The 27,014-nt window shown below is 39.1% G+C and overlaps 1 protein-coding gene across 2 annotated transcripts; it reads right to left on the bottom strand.

Moving 5' to 3' along the window:
- Positions 1-1,416: 1,416 nt before the first annotated feature.
- Positions 1,417-26,034, bottom strand: lzts2b (leucine zipper, putative tumor suppressor 2b). 2 transcript variants are annotated; one of them, XM_053511831.1, is made up of 5 exons: positions 25,960-26,034; positions 5,391-5,861; positions 4,698-5,255; positions 4,162-4,431; positions 1,417-2,322 (listed from the first exon to the last, which is right to left on the bottom strand). In XM_053511831.1, exons 2-5 carry the CDS (start codon positions 5,832-5,834, stop codon positions 1,627-1,629), a joined length of 1,968 nt encoding a protein of 655 aa, XP_053367806.1. In that variant the 5' UTR covers positions 5,835-5,861; positions 25,960-26,034; the 3' UTR covers positions 1,417-1,626. The 2 variants fall into 2 exon arrangements, with proteins under 2 accessions (XP_053367806.1, XP_053367805.1); XM_053511830.1 differs by lacking the exon at positions 25,960-26,034 and adding an exon at positions 15,252-15,651.
- Positions 26,035-27,014: the final 980 nt, after the last annotated feature.

The raw sequence follows: 27,014 nt of genomic DNA, 5'->3' as shown, positions 1-27,014 counted from the left end.
TTGTCCAACCTTGCTAAACAATTTTTCAGCTTGTGTCTCTGAGGAAAGGTTTAATGGATCTACTGTATGTAGAATTAAAGAACACACCCTAATCAAAAAAAGGTAAATGTCTTCTTTGAACTGTGAATGTGTGCATACTCGTTTATGTCTTTTGATTCTATACATGTCTTTTGATCTACTTTTTGCTACTTTATTAGGAGGTGGAGATCTTCTCAGCTGACGTATGATGAGTTAGGATAAGTTGGGATAAACACTCACACCATACAACATCTTCACACACAAAGTGCACTTAAGTGACCCTTGAAATAACTATACAACATTCAAAGGTCAGACGAAGCAGTTGTACAGTGCTAAAGCAATATCTCCTGCAACACCCTTCCATAACTACCTATTAAATTTAGAATAACTTCTAGTTTCACAGCCCACAAAGTGCATACTGTATGAGCATGACTGCATTAACTGCACCAGGAAAGTACAGAAGACAAATAGTCTCGTAATGCACTCAATGTAAAGCAGATAAAAACACAAATATGGGGCATATAAACTTTACATTTAGTGTGATGTGTTGTAAAAAGAGCATTTTAAGACAGTTGAAATGACTAAGCTTACACTATGTAGTCACATTATATGTGACATATTCATGACCCCTACCTCTCTCTCTCTTTCTTTCTCTCTCTTTATATATAATAACCTGAAGAGGTTATTGTAAGTTAATTATATGACTTTCAATAACCTTTTCATGGTTCTGTATATGAGAAGTTACAATAATGTATGTTCTTTTTGTTTTTTAATGTTAATTCTTCTTTGGTGTAAAAATAACCAATTTAAAGTTCAAATTAAGATGCCCAAATTATTATTTGTGAGATTAGGTTAAACTAACAGGGTTACAATGTTTTGGATTTGCATAACCAAAAGATTATTCTAGTCATTGTCATTTAATTCAGGTGGATCCATAGACAAGGGCTTCAGGACATATGTGTCTATAATTATTGCTTAAATTCCTAATAATTTGGAATAGGCAAAGAATGACCTTGTAGAGAAATTTCCTAATGTGTTTTGTGCAATATGATGAACTGGTGACACATCCAGGATGTGTTCCTGGAATTGCTTCCCAGCTCTAGCCTGACCCTGACCACCAGAAAGGGGTTTCCTAATTTAGATGGACTGCAAATTTTCCACTTGTTGGACAGTCAGGAGGTCGTTTAAATGACTAAACAGACCTTGAAAGGCAATAGAGGGTCATGAACTCTCTTCCACCAATGTCCTGGCAAATCTCTTTTCTTGGAAATATCTGTATTTTCCACAATCTGGCATTTCGACTGTCTGTTCAGCAAGCTCCTGGCACGCAAAGACAACTAGCCATTTCTCATGTAAAAGGTGGGACATGTCAGAATACAGGTAACACAGTCTCTGATCTTTTCCAACACTTCATTCGAGTTTATTTACAGCTTTCTGCTTCACATTTTAGTGTAAGTGAGTGAAAGTGAATGATTTTTTAAATCAGTAAGCAAAAAAAAAAAGCTGATATTGCTATAAAATTAAAAGTGATGGCCTGGGTCAACAGGGCATCGATTAAATAAGCAACTGTGTATGAGAAAAAATGAGTAGAATTTGGCCTGTATTGTATTAGATCTCGGTTGCAGCAACATCGTCAAAGGTGACCTCATTGCCGCTGCTCTCGTCGTCCTGCTCTCGTTTCTCCAACTCGAGACTAAGCTCGCGTAGGGCTGCCTCGAGCTCACGGTTGCGCCGGTACATCTGAACATAGTTCTGCTGCAGCTGCTTCTGATAACGGATCACTTTGTCCTTCTCCTCCTCCCAGCAGTGGCGCTCGTTCTCAAACGCCGCCCCCTGATCCTCTACCAGCTGCTTCTGGCGAGCCAGCTCACCTTTCAGTCTCTCCACCTGCTGCCTGGAGCTCTGACGCTGACCTTTCACCTCCTCGCTATCATTTGCCAGCCTTTGCTCCTCACCACTTGCACCACCTCTGTAGCCTGATTCCTGCTGGACCTCGGCATATTCATTTAAAGCCTTGCTGAGTCGAATCGACTCCTCCTCCAAACGCCTCATTTTCTCTCGCAGGAGCTCATTCTCACTTTTGCGTCGTTGCAGTTCGTTCTCGCACACTTCCAGCTCGAGGGCACGAGTGCGTGTATGCGTGTGTGCCTCCTGTAGTTGGCTCTGGGTATTCTGAAGCTCAGCCCGTGCCTCCCGCATCTGCCCCCGTAGTGTCACAACCTCTCCCACTCGCTGAGATAGGTCTGCTTGCAAGTCCTTCAGCTGCTGTTTTAGCAAAGAGATCTCACCTGTCTTCTGACACACCTGGGGATGAGCAGAGATGAGTGGATATTCTTAGACGTGTAAAAGAAAAAGTGCTAGATTGATGACTGGCATAGAACTTTAATGTAGTGAGGGATAGCATGAGAGAGTGAGCCTATGTGGACAGGGATAGTTTGAAATGTCTGGGCCAGGGGATTCTATTTTTCAAAGTAAGACCTTTTAAGGCTTTAATTAACATGAATTATATATATATATATATATATATATATATATATATATATATATATATATATATATATATAAGTTATATATATAAATTTATTAGCTTGCGCCAAGGTTGCTTTTGAGATCGATAGGAATTTCAATATCATGGGCGGTGGTGGCTCAATGTGTTAAGGCTCTGAGTTATTGATCGGAAGCAGTTTGAGCCCCAGCTCCACAAGGGTGACTGTTGGGCCCCTAAGCAAGGCAAGCACTTAACCTTGTCTGCTCCAGGGGTGCCATAAAATGGCTGACCCTGCATTTTGACTCCAGCCTACTAACAAAAATAAAGAAATTGCCAGCGTGTAGTACTGTATGACAAATAACAGCTTAAGTTATCTTAATGGTGTACAGTATGATCTACGCCAAATGACACATTCCTTGCCATTAGTAACAGTAATTTACATTCACAAATAGCAACCCTTTGACTTTTGATTTGTTTTATTCAGTTGGAAGACAGGCCCTTTAGCAGTTTATCCTTGTTCTGTCTGACTTCTTGTATTCCTGCACCAACCCAACCAAGCTCTCTGATGCTCATAAATCGTATATGATATCTGGGGAATAGGACAGCCCACTAAGATAGGTTATAGGGTCACTTAGCACAAAACAAATCAGTATGTCTGTGCTCTCGCGCTCGCTCGCTTCTGTTCAGGGAGACGCTATCAATATGCAGGAGGCACCCAGATCTTCTGGGAGAGGTAGGATGTCTGGCTTTTCACAAATAAACACATAGGTCTTGGCCTATTTCATTACAACATTATACAGTACACTGTATGTTTTGTTGTAAATATCCACATTGGGTTCCTCTATAGACGTTGGTCAAAGTTGCTTGATTCAGTGCAGCCTCTATGGGGTCATTGCTGTAGTGTTGCTGAATTTTTACATATACAATCTAACACCTTTTAAGCATTTTTTTTGTTTCGCCCTGTAAGGAAAACCTTGGAACAAGTTAAATTAAAGGCCTAACCAGAAAGTAAATGCGTTCAGAAAGTAGGTACACCCAAAGTACATCCATTTCTCACTATACAGTAAACCTCCAAGACTGCTAACAATTACAGTTTTAGTTCCTGAGCTCCGGCTTTTCCGCCCTTGCCTCACCTCCCTGTCGTTTTCCTGCCCCAGTTTAGATGTCAGTGAAGGCAGATAGAGATCTAGAATAGACTTTAGTTCAGTTTACTCTCTCTATCTGTCCTGGATCTCTTGTTGTGACTCCCAGTCCTGTTCGTGGCTCTGGTCTACTGTTGTAGTTAATTGTAGTGTCCATGCAATTTCCTCAATCTTATATCAGTCCAAAATCAATTCACTACCCATCTTCTGTCATTGTGTTTATCCAGTCTATGTTGCTCCCTTCCTTATCTTATCTATTTTCTTCTAACAAATCCTTCAAGCTAGATGTAACTCTCAGATAACATCCATCACCTTGATTTACTTTTCCATCGTGTGATACAGTACCACCCTGATCATCTCCTGGTTTACTGCCTGCAGCTTGTCTTATGTCACTTACCTTTGTTTTGACCTAGTCTATCACGCTTGTTTCTTGTTTAATTATGCTATTTTTAAGTACACTTTGAGGTGCATTTGCCCTCTCCTAGCCTGAAAAGAGGTTCTCAGTTATCTCACCTCCCACTTGGTCTCCTCCAGCCTTGGTCCCATTTGAGTGTGTTCCCTTTCAAAGGAGGCACAACGCTCCTCAAGCCGCTCACGTTCCTGCAGGGCTTGCATAAAGTCATCATGCAACTTCTTTTTCTCCTGCTGAAGCTGGAAGATCTGGAACTGAAGGATCTGCTGGGCCCGCTGGGCCTTCTGAGATGCCTTCTGCATTTTAGTGGCGCAGCTCTGTCGCAATTCTTCCATCTCTAGCTCACTGCGTTTTTGCTTTTCTTCATACACCTGCCAACATGATAATGTAACATTTCTCAGAGTGGTTGTGGTTATATCATACTGGTTTTTATGGTTAAGGAATGTTTTTCAGAGTTTAAAGAATATATGTGCTTTTAGTGGCATCTTATATATGTCTTTTTTTAAATCAAGTATGTTATATTGCCAATTAAACATTTTAAACTGAAAAGCTTTAATGCCTGCCAATTACCAGTGTAATGGTCCAATTTGGTCTATTTTTTTTCTTTTTTAGACATGATGGCAAACTATTTACCAACCTGACAAATAGCCACCTCATTTTCATCTAGATTTTCTCTGAGGTGCTGCAGCTCCAACTCTCTTTCCCTCAATTTTTCTTCCAGGTCCCTCACAATTGCCTCATAAGCCTCTATTGGTGGAGGAGAGACTCCACCTGATCCCATGTCCGATACACCCGGTTGACTGCGACTTCCAAAAGACCCTGTGCTTTTACTAGAAGATGAACGTCCACTGTCTGAATTGGAGTGTCCATGGCTAAGCACAGGCTTGCTAGCTTCTGCTTGGTTTAAACTATAAACAGGGCCATTGTATGCATTCAGGTTAGTCAATGAGTTCCTTCCCGAGTCCGTCATAGTGAAAGACTGACTGAATAAACCATTTCGAGCTCCGCTGTAGGAGCTGCGTCGTTCTGTGGTTACTGGCCTGATGGTATCTTGATCTGAGGAGAGTGCACTGAGGTTGCCCTGGCTCCCTGATAATCCTCCACCTAGCCGTGGTGAGAGATACTGCATAGAATGTCTGCTCTTTGGCACCACAGGCTTGAAAGCTGTTGGTCGGATGATGGCCTGCTGTACGTTCTGCAAAACACAAATAATAAAAATATTAAAACTCATACCTGTTCAATATAATTTTTCATTTGTTAGCTCATTTCATTGTGCTAGCTACAGTATATTGGTGTTCTTACACAGTGTGCTTTTAAAAGTAGTCCTTACCCTTTCTAACTGCCCAGAAACAGGCACCAGTTTGGGAGGCCCATCCACACCCATCTCTACTCCACTCTGGACTGAACCCAACCAGTTATCATTCCAGTCAGTGATCAAATCTTCATGTGAATATGATCGCCCAACAATACCCTTCCCTCGAGCTGCAATGGCCTTTCTCTTGCTTGATGGTGTTCGACTTTGAAATTGATATGGAATTCCTTCATGAGAAGAATCAGAAAGAAGTCGTCCAGAACCTGGTGTACCCCGGCGGAGTTGAGCCGTAGCCTCTAGGTTGGTGCGACCATGGTATGCAGTTTGGCTGGGGATCATACTGCTAACAGACCCCATGCCCCCTATAGAAGGTGGTGAAACAGGAGAGGAACGCTGTCTACGACTCTCCAGACCTGGAAGTTGGTGATCAGTAGTTACTGGAAGGGACTGGACCAATGCCATGCCTGTGGCTTACTGCACCCACATAAACTATGTAGAAACAAACACAGAGAAGAATTTGTTTAGATAATTTAGTAGCTTCATTTGTCTGTGGACAGCATATCATGGTCACTGTGTGTGTGTGCGTGCGTGCATGCGTGTGTGTGTGCTTTTAAGAGGCCTCAGAGTGTTCTGTGTGAACGTATTAAAATTCCATTATGAAAAAAAAAACCAATAAACCATTCAAACCTCAATAGGAGTCTAATTTGAATGACCTCAGGGGTGGCTACATTACTGACAAAAACATCCTAGCTGGCAGAACAATTTTCAGTTGTGTGCCAAACAACAGTAAGTAGCCCATCAGGACAAAAGTCTGGTTTAACCACTATTTTAATACTAAGACATACATTACTTTACTAAACAAATATACCACATTCCTGCACTTTTTTTAGCTAGTCAAATTAAGGTTTGAGAACTCAATTTGTTTCAGAACAAAGATTGCATGAAGCATGAAAATTCCCTGCTGCTAGAACCAAATGTGCATCTTTTACACAATTTTACTTTCTTCTCTTTAGTGAAAAAGGTTTTTCTGCTGGGTGTATTTCAGTAGAATTTTAGTCCGACAGATGGTTTATTTAAAAAAGCAGGAACGTGTTTTCCAATGTTGTTCATAACGTTAAAAAAAAGGTGAATAATCATACTGTAAATGCCACTGCTAAACCACAGATGTCGAAAGAAGTTCAAATAAAAACGCTTTTGCACATGCAACCACAAAAAAAAATAAATAATTGTTATATAAATTGTTGCTGATGGGCATTGGAGGCTCAGTGGTTTCTCGTCTGCCATGTGGAAGGCCCGGGTTACATTCCCAGCCAGGGCCCAAACCCCAGCCATTGGATGCTGTGCCAGTCCCAAGCCCAGATAGTAAATGAAATAAAAATAAAAAAATAAAAAATAAAAATGTATAGTAAGTATAGTAAATAAAAATAATATTGGAAGAATTTAACCCTTACTTCCCTGAAGAAACCTCCTTTATAATGAAAACCCTATTTTGACCTTACATAACCTCGAGACACAAGCCAAAGTGTTCTGAAGTTAACCTTTTGTTTATGGAATATTCAGAAACACAGAACTCAGTACTGTACTGGTGAACAATCCACTGTTCTTTTCTGTGCCTATTGTTCTGTTTTGACCTTCTTTTGTACACATGCACTTTACATACAGTAGTCTTGTATGTGTGTAGTCTCATGTAGGTCTGTCTTGTTTAATGTTGCAACATGGTCCTGGGGGAACTATGTACTGTACTACTTGTAAATAATTGAAATATCAATAAAAGCTTCTTGATTTGACTTGCAACTTATATAGAAACTTATTTGACTTGCTACTTAAATAGAATGAACAAATGAACTTTTACTTGGTACTGTCCATCTCCCACCTCAGTATAAAAATAATTTGAGCCTTTTGTCTGGGCTAATTATAAGGCTACATTAGTGACGCTTCACTTTTACTCATCCCAGGGAGGGTTAATCATGTGGGATTGTATATATTAATACAGATTTAATTTGCTTAGGCATTTTAAAACTATGAGTGCTGAAGCTAATTAAAGCTATTTGCCCTACTTACCAGGGAAGGGGTTTTTGTGCAATGAAAAAATGCTGAAATGGCTCAGTGGGCTGCAATTTCCTATGTCTATACAGTACCTATACAACATTCTGTTCAGGTTATAGGATCTCACAGGGATATACAGTACAGTATGTTAGAGTTTTCAATAACAACATAATTTTAAAGACGGTACAAGGAGCGTTCAAATCAAACTGGGAACGGTAATGAAACCTGACATTTACAGAAGACTTCAAGCGGTATAGCGATGAGACTCTTAGCCACAGTAAATCATTTAAATGGCACAAATGTTTTAAAGAAGCCTGCAAGTCTGTGAATGATGACCCCAGCCGAGGTGCCTCGGAGCCACTGCAGGCGTTCCCGTGAACATTCGGCAAGTGATCGTTGAAAATCACTGATAACTTGCGGAATAGATGCATCTGTGGGAACTGTCGAATTATTCACAGCACCACTTCTTTCATTACAGAACCTCGGCTGGGAGTTATTGCAACATACCTGTCCAGCCTTGACCTTGCTCAAGGCCATTTTCACGTGCGCCAATGGAGTTCCTGGGAGGCCAGCGTTTCAGACATGACTTACAGTAAATGCTCCTCATAGTTGTAAATCTCCATATGGTGGGGATTTTTAGGGCTGAACTAATAAAAATCCCCTTTAAAAATTTAAATACCATTTTAATTACTTAGTGTTTTTATATTTGAATGAATACAACTGAATCAACACTATTAAGGCAAGCGACAGTACAAGTAGAAATATTGGAATTTTCAGCCAATTAATTTTTTTTTTTTTTGCTTCATAAATATTCCTGAAAAGTTGTTTAATATTTGAACCATGAAATTAGTTTTGACACCCCTTGTAGTCAGTCCTGTGGTGCTGTTTCAAACTTGCACAATGCTGCCAAATTCAGTTTCTACTTGTTTTAGGGCTTTTTATTCATTAGTCTTTACGTCACTACTACTTTAAATAAGATGCATGCTCAGGTGACTTGGACAGAAGATTCTTTTAGATTTAATTCATTGAGAGATGAGGTCTTTGGTTGAGTTTCATGCCTATGATACAGTGTTTGACAGATGAAGCAATAGGCCTTAAGAGACTAACAGCCCCCTTTTTTGAGAGCCGGTGGCAACTGACAGCAGATGCAAATGCCACATGTAAAATCAGTCCTAGATACTTTATTATCTCCCTGTTTTGAATAAACGATGCAAGACCAAGCAGATGTCTAATAAACGGCTAAGTAGCCAACTGTCGAATTTCATGGGCCCTTTAAACAAGAGGTCAAGAGTATAATTCATATAGTTTACCCAGGATATGCCGTACAGTATTTAAATACTTAAGCGTGGAATTTCCATTTTAGCATTATGTTTAAAAATGTCCAATTCATAATGTTGACATGTAAAATGGATCATTAGCTTTAGTACTGTTGTACAACTGCTAAATGCACAGTCCTAAAAAGTCCTAAATAAGCCCTTTGACATTTTTCATAGCAGTTACTTTGTTTGTTATCTTGCTAGCTAACACTAAATAGATTGAACTGGATGGCGGTGTAGCTAGTTAGCGTTATCACTGCTAATCTAACTGCTATCTTTCACTAAGTAGTAGCTACTGTAACTATCCATACTTGGCTGAAGTTTTCTTTTGATTACATCACCTGCTGTCAATCAAAGCAAACAAGCGCACACAGGAGGGGTCAGCAGCACAGACGGAGATGGTGGGTGTTGGTGACTGTGTTCCTGGGAAAGTTCAGCAGACACAAGTGCTGTCTCTCCCACAACAGTAAGAATGTGAAGACATGGCAGCTAGTGAGTGTTTGTTTTTCTCTCCTGCCATCTGTAAAGGTGGGGTCACAGGGTTCTTGTAATAACTGGCATCAGTATCTACAAATGTCAATGATTTAAGCGCCAATCTGACTGCTGTTAGCCGTGACTGAAAAAAAAAAAACCTACTCAAGATTTATAACAAACCTCAGGAAAGACATGTTTACTTTGCTTAGGCGTTGACCAGATTGGACACTTTTATGTTTTAATGAGATGATTCTACATACTAAATTCATACATACAATGAATTGGGGAATGCCAATTAGTATAATCTGCATGTCTTGGGAGGAAATCGTGGTACCTAAAGGAAACACAACAAGCATGGGAAGAACTTTTTTTATTTTATTTTTTTTAACTAAAATCGTTTGCCTGTACTATGTCTGTCCAGACAGACCTTGTCACAGCATCATGCAAAACTGAAAAGACCGAATTTAATGATACATTGGCAGTACTTAGGTATTTTCCTGAAGTTAAACTTTCTAAACTTAAGGTAAATCAAAATGAAGTGAAGTTAGGTGCAGTTATTTACCAGATTACAAACTGAATGTTTTGACAGCGTACTGTGCACATGCATCAAACTGTAGATGCATCAACTACAATAGTGATTTATATAGCAGATTTGGTCTAGCTCTTTTCATAAGCTTATTATGATGACAGTACTGTACATATATTTGCATAATCCAGTAATTATCCGATTTTGGCCATTACTGTATTATCCAACTGGTCATGTATTCTACCATACTGATATATGTTTAATCAGATTAGTCATTAAATCCAAAAAAAAATCCAGACGTCTGGATTTTAAGCCAATGAACAAGTAAGTCAGCAAAATTATGCTATGCATGAGAAGAAATTGAGAAAATCTTTGCCACTGAGTTATATTACTAACCACTTACCAACCAAAAATGATTATTAATGAAATCATTAACAGTCATGTAACATGGTCTTATACACACTGATCAACTTGGAGTTTAACAAGTAGCTAATAATATTAAATAAGTTAGTAGTTTATTCAATTTACAAGTTATGGGGGAATAATTAATTTCTCTCTCTCTCTCTCTCTCTCTCTCTCTTTCTCTCAAACAAACACACACACACACACAAATATATTTGTATATTTTTATAAAAATATTTTTCCAGATTATTTGCTCACACTCACAGAGCAAATAAAAAAAATAAAAAGAAAATATTGTTGCAAGCAACAATAAGCGGGCCCATGCACCCCGTGCCATCGCCAACCGGGCACTACAAGAAGGGCAACTGAGCACATGCATTTAAGAGGGACATACTTACTAAGACCATTATGACATAATTTTATAAGAAGAGGGACTTCTAGGTTTAGACCTCCAAAAGGCCCAGATCACACTAGGGTGTTGCTTAATGTGACATCACTTAATATAATGTCACACAGAAAGTTATTAACCACTTTTTGGCATAAGTTTAAGGCATCGTCATGACTGATCCATTAGAGATTTCAAAAATCCCCCCATTATTTTGCATTCTCAATGTACAGTATTGAGATCACATATTTTTTATATACTTCTCCTAGGGGATTTATATGATTTCCAACAAAACAGGCCTTGTTTTGTTGGAAATCATATAAATCCCCTAGGAGAATTATATAAAAAATAAAAAGACCCAAAATAAAAAAACTTCCTGTTAAGTAGAGGCCATGACATGCAATGCAAATGTACCAGGTTTTGTGTGCATATGTGCAAATGTGTATGAACTAAGGAGTAAAATCTCGTGTAGGGGCCCTATGCCACGCCCGGAGCCCAGACTCTCAGGCATCCTAATGACAGCAGATTCCAACCTGTCTGCTGATTTTATTGACTTTTTCAGCATGTCAAGACCCTTAAAATCTCTAGTTATTGGGAAAAAAATTCTTAGAACAAGAGGGCCCTTCATACACTATGATGACATAATGCTGATGTCATAATGCTTGGGCCCTAATGTCGCGAGTGGCTGCAGACTATCCCAGGAAACACAGTGCACAAGGCGGGACACATGCCATACGGTCTGCAAATCCATCGCAGGGCAACCAGGCACACTTATTATCACATCACGGGCAGGTTGGAAATCCAGATTGGTCTAATCTGCATGTTTTTGGACTATGGAAGGAAACCAGAGTACACGGAGGAAACCCTCCAAGTTAATTGTAATTATTTTAGATAGATAGCTAATGCACCCTTACAGTCTGTATTAACAGCCAGTCAAAACCATAAGATTGAAGAATATTGATTAAATATACTAGGATCATGGCTACAATTTAAAAAAAAAAAATGATTTGCTGTACAGCCCCTGCTCTGATGCTCAGATCAGCAATGTCTCCACTTTAACTCTCTGGTCATGTAACTCCACAGGGAAAAAAAACATAGTACAGTGAGTCTTAGTGACTCTAGCTGCTCACACACATGCATACACACATACACACCCTCACAGCGAGTAGGTGCTGTGACTGGACTGGCAGGAACGCTCAGTGTAAACAGGATGGTGTAGGAAGGCAAAACAGCTCACAGTGACGCACTGAGACATGCACAGATCTAACACTAAATCTGCCTTTATGAAGTAATACAGTACATACACAGTCCTGCTGCTAGCTATAAATATAGATTTGTACGCCCATTCATGCCCACACACACGCATACACAGATACAGCTACGTAACAGGGCAAGTAAAGGAGGGCACTGTTTAACATATACGCACACACAGCTCATTCACCATCAAGGAACATTTTACCAAAGTTACAGTTGTATAATGTGCATGAGAAAACTCTTTTCTTTCCCCAAAAGTTTTTTTTTTCAAAACATGTGAAATAAACACTCAGTATGTGGTTATTGGAAATTATACAACACTTATCTACTGTAGGTGTTAGTCCATTGATCTGCTTGGACAAGCAGTGATTTATGACTACTTAGTTTCACTATAAATGCATTGAGATGTTTCAGTGTGTGTATCGATGTAAGCGCCTGCTACTGTATTGTCAGTGGCATCATCAGCTGACAAGGCAATTAAGGATAATTTTTATATTGAAGATCATCAAACCCAGACAGATAGCCGAAGCTTGGCTTAGTGGCTTTTATTTCCAATAGCAGAGCGAAAAAATATTCACTTACTCAATATTAATTTCTTGTTTATAGACCTACTAGAGATCCCAAGCCCGGTTATAAAATTTTGGAGGGTTGTTTCAGAAAGGGCATCTGGTGTAAAAAATGCGCCGAAATTGGCTGCGGATCAGACGGCGATACATATTATTACCTAATAGGATGACAGAAAAGGTAATGATGCCTTCTGTTACATGGTGAGGGATGCCCACTACACCAGCTACTGCTACGCCACCCAAGCAGAATTTCAGTTTTTTATATACACTCACCTAAAGGATTATTAGGAACACCTGTTCAATTTCTCATTAATGCAATTATCTAATCAACCAATCACATGGTTGCTTCAATGCATTTAGGGGAGTGGTCCTGGTCAAGACAATCTCCTGAACTCCAAACTGAATGTCAGAATGGGAAAGAAAGGTGATTTAAGCAATTTTGAGCGTGACATGGTTGTTGGTGCCAGACGGGCCGGTCTGAGTATTTCACAATCTGCTCAGTTACTGGGATTTTCACGCACAACCATTTCTAGGGTTTACAAAGAATGAAAAAAATGGAAAAACATTCAGCATGCGGCAGTCCTGTGGGCGAAAATGCCTTGTTAATGCTAGAGGTCAGAGGAGAATGGGCCGACGGATTCAAGCTGATAGAAGAGCAACTTAACCACTCGTTACAACCGAGGTATGCAACAAAGCATTTGTTAAGCCACAACACGCACAACCTTAAGGCGGATGGGCTACAACAGCAGAAGACCCCACCGGGTAACACTCATCTCCACTACAAATAGGAAAAAGAGGCTACAATTTGCACAAGCTCACCAAAATTGGACAGTTGAAGACTGAAAAAATGTTGCCTGGTCTGATAAGTCTCGATTTCTGTTGAGACATTCAAATAGTAGAGTCAGAATTTGGCGTAAACAGAATGAGAACATGGATCCATCATGCCTTGTTACCACTGTGCAGGCTGGTGCTGGTGGTGTGATGGTGTGGGGGATGTTTTTTTGGCACACTTTAGGCCCCTTAGTGCCAATTGGGCATCGTTTAAATGCCACGGCCTACCTGAGCATCTAAATTTGCTTGATGTGCATCCCACAAATCTCCATCAACTGCAAGATGCTATCCTATTAATATGGGCCAACATTAAAAAAAAAATGCTTTCAGCACCTTGTTGAATCAATGCCACATAGAATTAAGGCAGTTCTGAAGGCGAAAGGGGGTCAAACACCGTATTAGTAATAATCCTTCAAGTAAGCGGACCAGCCACTGGATGCAGTTCTGGTCCCAAGCACGGGTAAAATGGAAGGGGTGCATCAGGAAGGGCATCCAGCGTAAAACGTGTGCCAAGCTTGTATGTCCTACAGCGAAATTAGGACCATGCTGATATTTATGATATAACCGCACTCTTGCTGTGTAACATTGCTTAACTAATTAATACCGGCGTGGTATTATGCAGCCCAACGCAAAGCAGAGTTATTGTCACAACCCCAAAGAAGATAATATTCCATCAACAGCAGGTTCCAAAATGGACAAGTTTTATTTCTCTGACACCACAGCAATACACATAATACAGTCTTCCCAGTTCTCAATTAACAATTCTCCATTTTCTAAAGTGCGACATGTCATACTTCATACAGTACATCAGCGAACTTCCCTTACATAATAACAGATATAAACATTCTTTCCCTCACCCGTCTGGTTTTTCTTTCCTTTGTAGCAAATCAGACAAACCACAAACAATCAGACAAAAGCCTGAGAAGTTTCCAGTGTCAGATATCGTAGGGTAGCGCTTTAACTTAATCGGTCACAAAGAGCTGTTGTTTTAGACTGCGTCTATGAATGTTAAAATTTCATCACATAAACAATCACACAATGTTTTAAAATACATATATGACGTGTGTTCGAGTCAAACCGGGACTTTCAATCTTGCTGAATAACAGCTGTAAAAAACTACCTTTATTTCTCTAAATAATCCCCTGCTACACTAAAACACTCTTAATTTCTACCTGTTTGGGCCAGGAAAGGAGTTCCTGGGAGGCCAGTTTTTCAGAAATGAACCAGGAAGTCCGATAATGGCTCCAGCGTACAGTACTGAGAAAACTTTCTGCCAGTGCATTAGTGTAGCAGGGGAATATATAGAGAAATAAAAGTATTTTGTTACAAAAGTAGTTTGACTTAAATGCACCTCATAATAACGGGGACTGTCTACCATTAAATTCTCGAACAGGAATAAAAACCTGTCTGAACAAAACTAGAACATTTGCTAGCTCTTTAATCCTAAACAGTACACGACATAGGACGTGACAGAAAATAAGCTGGGCTAGACGTCACTGTTAGCTTATTCATACCGTGTTAAATTGTTCACCTTCAAGCAATGAAGATTAGTTTTTCATGATTAACAGCGATAAATCATCTATCAATGAGCGTAGATAAATCGATGAATTCATGACTGGGTTTCAGTGTATTTATTAGATGAATCGTATCATTTAGTACAAACACTGAAACCAATAGGAAAGAAAAGTCATGATAGTAAGTAAGGTCTAGAGTAACAGTTTCTAGTTTTACTTAACAATAAACGTATATGTTTTTGTGTGTGTTTACTGCTTAATACCTTTCTGTGTTGCCTAATTTTGAAACCATTTATATGGTATATTATTTATATAACTTTGAAATAATTATACAAAAACTGTATCTATAAATAAACATCACTGACAGTGACTATGTAATAAACGTTGTCTTGCATAGGGCACAAACCTGAGTGTGCGTTTTACATTACATACAGATGTTATAAAGAATCTACTTTTTACTTCTATGCCCCTTTAATCATTTTAATAAAATATAACGTTAGGTTTAGATTTTTGAAAATTCTAACACACAACTTTAACACACAAAGTTTCTCCTCATGGTACATACCCCACTTTGCTTCCATTGCCAACTTAAGGTAAAATAAAAAAAAGTCTCTTCAGTTCTTTCGTCTAATCCGCCACACCGAACACACTTCCATCTTCGACTGCTTGGGCCAGCTTCACACACTTTCCTCTCTCCCTTCCTCTTTCTCGTTGCTCTCTTTCTCTCTCACCGCTCTCTCCATCCTCTCTCCTCCCTCAGGAAATGCTATTTCTCCCCTGCACGTGTTCTATATAGCGCAGCCCAGCTGTGAAAGAAGGCCTCATCCTTCCTGTTTTTTTTTTTTGTTCGTTTTATTTCTCTCTAGTTTTCACTCTGCTTCCTCAGCACAGGTTTTCCAGTCTCTCATTAGAAGACAGATGCTTCTGAGATTTGAGTGTATGTGCGTTCTGTGAGAGCGTGTGTGAAATATGAACTGTGCTCAGCCGAAACCAGCCGCAACAAGGAAATGACACACAGGTCTGGAATGTGTCATGCACCTTTACTCACAGACACACTCCTCTCCTGTGTAATCACCGTATTATTCTCTGTCCAATGGGTTGTAAAATCCTGGGTATGACAAGAACGTCATAGGGATTTATGTAAACACACACACACACACACACACACACACACACACACACACCAAAACTTTGAGTCAGAGTCATTGTAGAGACGGTGCAAAAGGTTTTGCTCACGGCCAAAACACAGTATTGGTGCTTATTTTTTTTTTTTTTTTTTTATGTTATACAGTACATATAACACAGAAAATGTGTGTGCTACTTCTGAAGTTTATGCAACATGGAAGTGACCAATCTTGCTTCACTAAAAGTTTTGGAAAGATGATTTTATATACCTTTATACAGTATAGGCTTTTTTTTCTGCATTATACTGACTGACTTCAAACAATTATAATTTAAAACGCTATTTATTTATATTGTTTCATGAGTATTGATACTAAAATTGTATGCTTCTAGAAGCATATGACCTGCAAGTATTGCTTAAATGAGAGCATTCTGTGTAAAAATTAATGATTCTTTACGCAAATTAATAACAACAGTGGTTTTGTTTAAATGCTCCAAATTAGACACACATTATGTAATTTGGCCATAAAACGTAATAAGCTGATAATGAACAAGATAATAAAATCATGCCGCATTTTCTTCACAGTTTTGCATTTTTAGAATAATTCACTTTTTCAAGCTTATGGCTTTTCACGTGAAATCTAAATTGGTCGAGTTTTATCTGAATAACATTGAAGAGCATTGAAAGATTTAAATTCAAAAATGCTACAGACACTATGGATGAAATTGTACTTAGAAAATGGGTTTCTTTTTATCTGATAAAAATATAAATGTTTATGCATATTTACAAAAAATTACGCATGGATCAGGAGATAAGAAGCATTAGGTATTATGAAAATGGTTATAGTTGTATAAATTATATGATCCTATCTAAAAATTCACTTTTTCACTTGGATGAGACATTTTTTACTACCAATACCATGTTTTGTCTGTCAGCAACTCACTATGTTGATCATATAACATCGATATTAAGGTAAGCTAATGCTAATTATACAGCTGGAGCAGTAGCTATCTGATGTTATGTAGTAGGTAAATTTACTAGTATTATATTGTATTATCTATGTATTATTTAGTTGCCCAGAAAACTAAGCGACCAATCTAAAATCTGGTAACTAACAAGCTGTGCATCTAAATCAATGATGCAAATTAATGGATCTCTAATTGGTCAGTTTGATCAACTGAATCGATTTAGATTTAGAATAGATTCACACTTTGTTTATTAAACTTATAACTGTTAAATAGTCTTAAACACCTGCTAAACTGGAGTATGCAGAAGTAGATGAGTTCTAAGTTTGCAAGTTTTCCATACTGTATGCTCGGATATATGAATGAGTGGAATACCATCCAGGCTGTGCCCTACACATTTAAACTATAAAAAACATAACAATTTTAATATGTATATTTATTGGTACTTTTAGTCGTTTTTGTACTTAAAATTCTGTACAAAATACGGCTGTTGGAAAACAAATCAGACAGTAAACATCGATGCTACTGCAGCAATTAAACAAAGGATAACGCAACACCCAAAAATAAGATCAAAATGAATTGTCAGACTACCCATGATTCAAGCTACTGTGTATAGGTAATGTATAGCGAGATCATATTGGCAGATTATAAGCTATTAAAGTGCAAATACTGTAATACAGCCTAACAAAACAAAATATTTTGTCCCAGCATCACAAGTAAAATTATTTGAGTCCGTCTAGCATTTTATGTGCTATAACAGTTAGGTCCCTGGTGGACTAGTGGTTAGCATTCATCACTTTTATCGCTAAGTTCAATTACGGATCAGGGACCCAACACCAGTCACTGGGTGTTGCGAAACTTAGCACACTCTCAGTACCTGTCCTAAGTCCAAAGTGTTATTTCAGAATTGCGTATCTAAAATAAAAATCCTGCCAAATTAAATATGTGGACCCGGTTATTTGCTGTAGCAGCTAACAAGACGACGAGGATGATGTATTCCTGCTAATCAATTCACATGAAAATTCCTCCATGGTTTTAATGGATTTAAACAAGCACAAGTGATGTCCATATAAAACCAGGACTTCTGTGCAGTGTATAAAAAAACACAGTTATGAGAGTAAAAACCTTTATTTCCATATATAATCCCCTGCTACATTAATGCACTTATCCCAGTGTTTCACTAGCTTTGAAAGTTTTCTCAGTACACCAGTGCCATGATCGGACTGCTTGCGTCATGTCTGAAAAGCCGCCGTCCCAGGAACTCATTTAATGTCTCAAATATGTGAAAATGACTTGGAGCGAGGTCAGGACTGTACGGGGGATGTGGCACTAACTCCCAGACGAGTTCCTGTAATGTGCAAGCGGTGTGGGTGAAAACATCTTGTGGACAGTTCCCACAGACAAATGTGTCTCTTTCACAAGTTGGTGACAAGTTTCCCATTGAAAGTCAAGGATCAGGTGTTGAATGTTCATGGGAATGACTGCAGTGGGCTCTGAGCGACCCCCTCATTCACGGACATGCAGCCTTCTTTAAAAAGTAGCTAAGAATCTCATCATCGTATTGTGCTTAAAGTCTTCTGTAGATGTCACTCGGTTTTACACCTTCATTCACAAAGGATAAAAAATTATCACAAGTCCAGGTTTGACTTGAACAGCCCATGTAGCATGCTATAGTTACAGCGAATGGCGCGTCACACACGCAGTAACAACCCCGGACACTGTTGGACAACAAAACCACTATATACAATCGTAGCTACACTGAAACAAAGACCATTGGTTTTTCATAAACAAATTATAAAGGCCTGAAAATCCATAATTTATACACTTCTGTATGCTGTATATGTGTGTGCTTATATATATATATATATATATATATATATATATATATATATATATATATATATATAGTGTGTGTGTGTGTGTGTGTGTGTGTGTATGCGCACTGGGGTAAGTAGGGTAGAATAAGTAGGCTATAGAGCTGTTCCACGGGTTGCTTTCAGGTCCGTTCTAAATGGGTCGTTCTAGCCAGTGTTAATTTGGTCATGTAGAGGAAACGGGGCTAAAGAGCCGACCTCTGCGGAACAGCCCAGAAAAACCCAGAACAGCAGAGACATAGAACGGAAGACGCTTTCCCATGATACCGTGGGCTATTATTAAAACCAGGTCCGAGTATGACTACCACAAAGCCTCAGACAGCGAGGCCACACACAGAAACACACAATAGACAGTTCCCATACAAAGCACTTCAGATATGATGTCATTTCCATTTGTTGTGTAAACAGAGCGACCCTACAGATAATGGGTTTCTCTGTTGGCATAATTTTACAGTGTACCGCAGGGTCAAGTTTTTCCATCTTGTTGGTTTTTAAATAAAAGGCATGAGGGCGTTCATTTATTTCCTTCATGCCCTGCGTCCTTTGACCTTCAGTGAACTAGCTTTTTACTCACACGAGGCTAACTGCATTAGCTGACAGGTGAAAAATAAAGTGTGGTTGTCAAGGGTATACACTGGCATGTCCGCTTCTGTGGATCTCAGAGAACAAGGAGCAGGTTCGCATCTTTAGCTCTTTTTTTAACAATACAGTGCATTAAAAAATAAGATATATGCGGACTTATTTTCTGAGTCAGAGGTTAGGACGTTTCCATTTAATGTGTTTTGATAATAAACTACGTGCTCAATGCGATCAGCTGCAAACTGCTATGGTTTTAGATCACTAAGCCGTCTGCACATCAACGTTTAAAAAGGCGCATCAGAATGCTGCCATCTATCGACTTTCAGCACTCGCTACAACTTGACTCCGAGACCTAGCACATTTTATGGATTTAAAACCATAACATGCACATAAATCTCAACATCACTTTGTACAACAGCTTGTTTATTATAACATGTCTGGGGACCAGATGCAGAAGTTAGTACGTAACAAACCTCTCCCATACCTAACTGTTACACCATATCCCAGCTTCACTTCCACTGAGCTTATTTATAGTGTGGGAGTCTCAGAGAGGAAAGCACAGAGAGTTTTGACCCACACTACAGACCCAAAGGTCTTCATTCCTTCTGGTGCCGGGTTTTATTTGTGACTGCGGTTCAGCCTGGACTGATGGGAAACGAAAAAGCAGGACGACCCCCTGCTGTAGATGCACAACTAAACTTGCATTTTCAGGCCAGGGTTAGGGAGGAATGGGATTATAAGAAGTGTTTATTTCCAAATCAAGCCTTGTGAAACTGAAGGCCAATAAAATAATAACCACAGGAATGAGAAATTAACTATTCTTTCCTGTAGAGGAGAAAAAGCTGAACCTGTCCCAAGAACTGTTTATTTATACTCCATAATTTGTCAAAAGGAATTGTTTTTGCAAAAAGAAAAAAAAATGCACAAACTAAAACTGTTTGTTTTTTAATTACAATCATTTTATCCAACACATTTAATCAAAAACCTGATTAATTAATTAATAAAATAGTAAAATAATAATCAGTGTGTTTTATGTGGGCCGGCACGTTGGTGTATTGCATAAAAACCTACACACAGCTAATATTTCATTGCAAAAAGATAAATACTGTCTTCTACTTTGGCAGAAATTTGTTCTTGCTACAGTAACATCAGCACTCGCTGTTCCTCACGTGCACATGGACTTAATTCAGATGTACCATACTTACGAAGATTTACAACATTTTTTGTACGTTACACAATATATTATAGAAGTTTCACATCTACATGTCATTTTCCCCATTGGTCCACATTGTGCTAATAATAATCTGTACTGTAAACTGGTTTCTCAGCAGCTCATGGATTAACCTGGGATTTCTTTGCATGGTAAGAGATTAATCCCAGTAATCTGGAAGCTACACAGCCAGCGATCCTCCCCTTCATCACCTCCCTCTAAACATACAGTACAGCAGTCCCACTCACACTTTTGCATGTAAAATGTGAGCGCAAGTGAAAAGTGAAAGCTCAAGTGCTTCAACTGCAGAAGCACAACAAACATGTGTTGGTTGATCGACTTCAGCAGAAAATTTGGCCTTAAGCTAGGAGTTGAAATCAGTAAATAATTACTAGATTTTACTTCGATGTGTTCAACATGTTTTACAGATGATACATGAGAACTTCTAGCAACAAAGAAGGACTTCGCTGGTTTTCCCCTGGCTTCCATCCCCCCTCTGAAAGCATGACGATGTGTGGCTTGGCTATGCTAATTGCTTAAATTTGCCCCGTCCAGAATATATTCTCACCTAGTAGTATTCCTAATACTAAGACTATTTCCTAAGACTCTGCAATCCACCATGATTGCTTATAGAATATGGATAAATAAAGGGATAATTGGATAAAAAAAATGTGCAGGGTTCATGATCTTATGAGGGGCGTTCAAGTCAAACCAGGACTTTTGCGCAGAATAAGAGAACACACAGTGAAAAACTCCCTTTCACTTTTTTTTTTATTATCCCGTTTTACTACTGCTTTGATACTTTTAAGGTAGCGGGTTTTCTCAGTACACGAGAGCTATGATTGGACTGCCTGCTATATGTCTAAAACACTGGTCTCGGCCCCTAAGTGGCGCAGTGCTCGCCCTATCATCCAGAGATCGCTGGTTCAATCTCCGGGTGATGCTGTAGTCTCTCACAGCTGAGGGCCTAGAGAGAGCTGATTGGCCGAGCACTCTCAGCGGGGTGGGATGGTAGGCACTTGGTGCTTCCACATTGATTACGGCTCTATGGCCAGTCAGGGGCGTCTGTAAGCTCACGCAGCCTTAGTGTGGACCCTCCTAGTGACAGGGAGGAATTGGATACGACTAAATTAGAGAGAAAATCCACAGAAAAATATAATACTAAAATACTGGCCTCCTAGGAACTCCTTAAATGGACTCCCAACATGTGTAAATGGCTTGGAGCGAGTTCGGAGTGAGGTGAAGTAAATGTTTTACTGCAGCTAATAGTCATCGTACTGTGCTTAAAGTCATCTGTAAATGTCAATTGGTTGTATGCCTTCATTCACGAGAAGTTTCATCACAAGTCCCAGTTTGACTCGAACACTTGTAATTTATGACTCCATTAGAGACAGCAACATTAGAGCAAAAATTCTGGCTTTACCTTCTTTAGGAAAACCAAGTCTTGCGTCTGGGGTTGTACTGCCAGTTTTGTGATCAGAAAACAACCTATTTTAGCTAAAATTACCTTAATTAAGCTATTTAAACATTTACAGTTTGTGGCAGTTAAATTGCTAATAATGCATAACTGTATGAGTGCATTACAATCAAGCCCATTCTCTCAGCATGACTTTCCTGAAAGTTGCTGTACATTATCTAGGCTTGCACAATAGTCTGGTTACTTTAATGATCACGGCTAACACCAGCAGCTTCAAGTCTCAATGCAGGATTTGTGTAAAAGGTTAAGCCTGCACAATGTTTTGATTATATGAATTTTTGGGTGCTGATTAACTCTAGACAGTTAGACATCTAGACTCCACTAAAAATTCCCCTTTTCCATAATAACTTCTGATGCACGGAAGCAGCTCAAGTATAAAAAGGACCTATTATGTTTACTTTTTAGTAAATTTTAGACATCTACATGGATCTCCTGTTTGAGAATAAAAAAAAAACTAAATAAAAAAAAAAAAAAAAAAGAAAATATGCTTTTATTTCTTCTTTTTCAATGGTTGTACTGGCAGGGGCTTAAATCAGCCAATCCGATTTAGCCCCTGAAGTGACCTCATATAAGAAGATCCCCTCCCTGCAGCTTGTTCCTTGTTCCTTCTGAGGTTAACAGTACAATATGGGACCTTTAATATAATCAATTTATATATTTAAAAAAAATTATAAATGCTCGAATCACAGCTCGAAATCTAGACTGACCTGAATACATAACCAAAGACGAGGCTTTATTGACTGCGAGAAAAGTCCAAGCCAAGACTTTAAAATCATTTTCACTTTATTTTGCCTACGGGTACACAGACAGGTGAAGATAATAATTCCACCCACATCTACATTCACCTTGTTTTCCTTGGTGAAGGACGGTATTTGCAATGGCAAATGTCTTAGAGTTAGGAACATGTGGTAACCCATTATTCATGGCTTATATATATATAAAACTGTATGAGTGCATTACAGTTCAAGCCAATACTCTCAGCATAACTTTCCTAAAATTTTCTTCCTAATGCAGCTTTCTCACTAAATCCAAGAAGATTTTTTTCATTTGTTTATTAATATAATGTAACCATTAGGGGTCAAACAGGACCCAATCATAGAGGTGGATTTGGTCTAACAGTTATATCCTGATTGTACTCTCACTACCAACAGCAATCTACTGTATGTTGTCTGGTCTTCTACTACGCTGTGTCCTGTTTGGCAGACGGTCCCGACAGACACACATGCACATATTCTTCAGTGGGAAACCGTGAAACTGAAACACACCCCTGAGATCGTCAGTATGAATGTCAACAACAAGGCGGGGCACAGGAAATTAGCTAATGAAACATCGGGTACTTTTAGTTGGAGCATGAAGGTAAACATCCAGACACACACACACAGACACACACACACTGAGTAATGCTCACATGTTAATGAGTAAAGAGCTGAATTTGTTTATGGAAAAGACCAAAGCAGGAGAGGACGTGGGAGTTAGATGGCAGTTACCCACAATCAGCATAAGGCTGACTTTATTTCAGTCCTTCAAGGGAACTACCTATACAGTATTTTAAGGCAGGGCAATGTGATAATGTGTTATAAATATACTCACTGGCATCAAGAATATTTTAATAACACTTCCTCCACTGTACAAGTCAAGCACATATACACTAGGTGTGGTGGTCACGTTTGGCTATATAGTAGCTTTTATTTATATATACAGTGTATGCATGTGTGTGTGTATATATATATATATATATATATGTGTGTGTGTGTGTGTGTGTGTGTGTTTGTGGGCAAAAGTTTTACACACACTCCGTTTCAGTCATTTCCCAAACCTCGACCTTTTGCTTTTATCATTGTTTAAAATAATAAAGTATATTCTTTAGTAATAAGTATCAATTACCCTGTTCATTTTTTTTTTCAAAATGCTTTTAAACTTCAAAAAACTTCAAAAAAGACTTGTTCGCCTCCCTAATAAGCAGCGATCATAAGTAATTAAACCTCAGGCTCCTGCTATGCACTAACAGGCTAATGGGATTAATTAAAGTGTTGAATAACGCCAACGGGCTCTTGAGTGAAATTAGTCTGTCTGACTCCAGCACAAGCACAGTTCACAGGAGCGTGACAGAAGGGCGACGAGAACACATCAGGGCAGCTATTTAACACAAAACACACCCTTTGTCGGGAAAAGCCAACCTACCCAAAGCCCGATGCAACGTTTAACCACAGATTACGATGGTTTAAGCAAGATAATTAGCCGATTCTCGGTTATGGCTCTACTGCGCCCACAACTCCACCACCCAGTTTCACCTACATACACATTAACTATAGGGTGCAAAAACAGACATGCTCATTGTGGTAATGTTATTTCACACATACTGGCGTCTATAAAAATTCCAGACAAAATCATCCTAAACCCAGAAATGCTTACTTTTTCAACACACAGCAGTTTTGCAATGTTGATGAGCAGGTAACAACATAAGGATAATATTAAAGATATATCACTTGACCTGATATTTACAGTAACTTTAGTCTGCAGGAATGTTTGTATTAATGCACAACCAGCTACAGTAAGTGGGCTTAAGTCTACTATACAGTACACTTCGACTCCGAAGACTTCGAGGTCTTCATGAGGGACAGTTTCATCATGGAGCTTTATGGGTTTTACAAATGCGCTTGACACAATACTGTTCTTGCAAGAACTGTTCCAGGACATCTGACCTCCGTGTCTTAAAATAACGACTGACTGTAGTTGTTGTTACATAATCACCCAATGCCATATTTGTTATTTCTTAGTTTTGAAATTCTGTTCTAGAATGTGGAAAATTAAATCTCCAAACAAAAATCACTGAATTAGAAGGTGTGTCCAACTTTTGACAGCTTTCCAATTTAACGGTTTGATAAATTGCAGTTATTTACTATTTTTTATTAAGATGAGTAATACTATTTTTTAAAGGGCTTGCTGACAAACCAATGTACACCGATCAGCCGCACCATTACACCCATTGCCTGTGAAGCTCTGGCCCTTCGGGGCGTGACTGTTCAAGACGTCTGGGGGTATGCTGTGGTGTCTGGCTCTGAGATGTTATCGGCAGTTCCTTTGGGTGTTGTGTATTATGGGGTGGGCCCTTCATGGATCGGGCTTGTTTGTCCGAGGGGGGCAGCGGTAAGTAGGCACTGAACTGCAGACTGGAAGGTCTTAAGTTCAAACCCCAGCACAACCAAGTTGCCAATGTTGAGCTCTTGAAAAAGGCAGTTAACCCTCATGCTCAATGATCAGATGTATAATGATATAAAATGTACGTCACTCTGGATAAAGGGCATCTGCCAAATGTTATAAATGTAAATGTCTGGCGAATCCCATGGGTTCTCAGTCAGATTAAGATCTGGAGGAAGAAGTTATGGAATCAACTTACTCAATGAAAGAAGAATATAAAAACTAACATAAGCGCTATAAGGATGTTTTTTGTAATAAACTGTGTTGGTAAATCTTTCAAAGGCACACTTGCAAAGTCGTGTTGAAGTAATCATCCCATTCCAAAATCACATCCTATTGCAATATTGGACTGATATCATTTTATCAGAGTTTTTTCAACTTTCAAAGGCAACCCAATATCAGCGGTGTCCCAATGTCTATAATGTTTCTGACAATCAGATATTTCTGATGGAAGGATCATCCAGTAAGAATAATTTGCTATGAAATGTACTATAGCTAGTGTTATCTGTCTTGGTTTAAGCCAAAACTTTGTTCGCTCACATTACTTTGATAAAACAGGCTACTGTAGGAGGCGGCACGGTGGCTCAGTGGGTAGCACTGCCGCCTCTCACCTTCAGGGTCAGGGTTCGATTCCTACCTCGGGGTTGTGAGCGTGGAGTTTGCCCCATGCTTAATATGTTTCCTCCGGACTCCGACAGTTAGACTAATTAGGATAATAATGGATTGGCACCCGTCCAGGGCGTACCCTGCCTCATGCCCAAAGTCTCCTGGGATAGGTCGCCTCCCGCCACCCTGTACGGGATAAGCGGTACAGAAGATGAATGAAATACAGTAAACAGCTGCATACCTGAAAAAAGTATTGAACTGTCAAGATCTTCAGATGTGGGATGGAAAGTGCATGTGGGCATTCATGAGGCACGTCCAATCTTCATGACTTTCTTCAAATCCTATACAACACATTTATAACAAGGAAAATTATAAGGAAAGGTATCAGGGTCAGATGACTAAAAAAAAAACAGCAAAACACTATTTTTAGAAGATAAAAATGACTGGAGTTTAAAGGTCTACCGCCGTCAGCCACTCAGAGAGATTTTAGCTTCATCCACCCATATTTATAGTCATTACCAGGATGCCCTTTAATTGCTGAATGTCCTGTTTATCTGTTTATTCCTGCTCCTTTGTTTTCTACTGCGTGGTGATTTAGACATGAAGTTGCGCAACTCTCCCTTAGTTTTAAAGCACCGCTGCAAAAATAAGGAAGCAAACACCAGGTGCTAAACTTTAAAACTTAAATGATTATTTATATTTATAGTAAGGGGCTAACAGGGTTTTGTGTGTGTGGTTTTGTGATACTTCAAGACAACTTTATAGCTTCAGAAGTAGAGAATTTATTAAGCCTTACATGATGTAATATATGTGAAACAGTTTATATGCTGAACCCTAGATCACAGGATCTTAATAAATGATCCACTCCTTAGCCAGAGGGTGGTGTGTGTGAGTGTGTGTGAGAGTGAGTGTGTATAAATTAGTTTCACCAGGTAGTACAGATGTGTCAATGTGAAAGATGAGCAACACACTGAATACAGTAATCAAGGAATAAAACAGAAATAACACTCAGTGTCATTGGATAGTGTGTGTGTGTGTGTGTGTGTGTGTGTGTGAGAGAGAGAGAGAGAGAGAGAGAGAGAGAGAGAGATCTATGGCCTAGTTCCTCTGAACTCAAACCCACTGGGATTTTCGAGAACTGAGTCCGTCATTAGTGTGTACATAAGCACACACGGATACACACACAGGCACAGACTCAAACAGATAAACTGTTCACAAACTGGGCAGTAGTCTCACAATACACTGTGCAAAGATGTGTAGTAAGGTTTTGTACAGTGTGTACAGCGGTGTTGTAAG

The sequence above is a fragment of the Clarias gariepinus genome, chromosome 14, assembly GCF_024256425.1.
Source record: "Clarias gariepinus isolate MV-2021 ecotype Netherlands chromosome 14, CGAR_prim_01v2, whole genome shotgun sequence".
NCBI classification, from domain to species: domain Eukaryota; kingdom Metazoa; phylum Chordata; class Actinopteri; order Siluriformes; family Clariidae; genus Clarias; species Clarias gariepinus.
The sequence above is the reverse complement of the archived record's forward strand: the minus strand, read 5'-3'. Positions and strand labels throughout refer to the sequence as shown.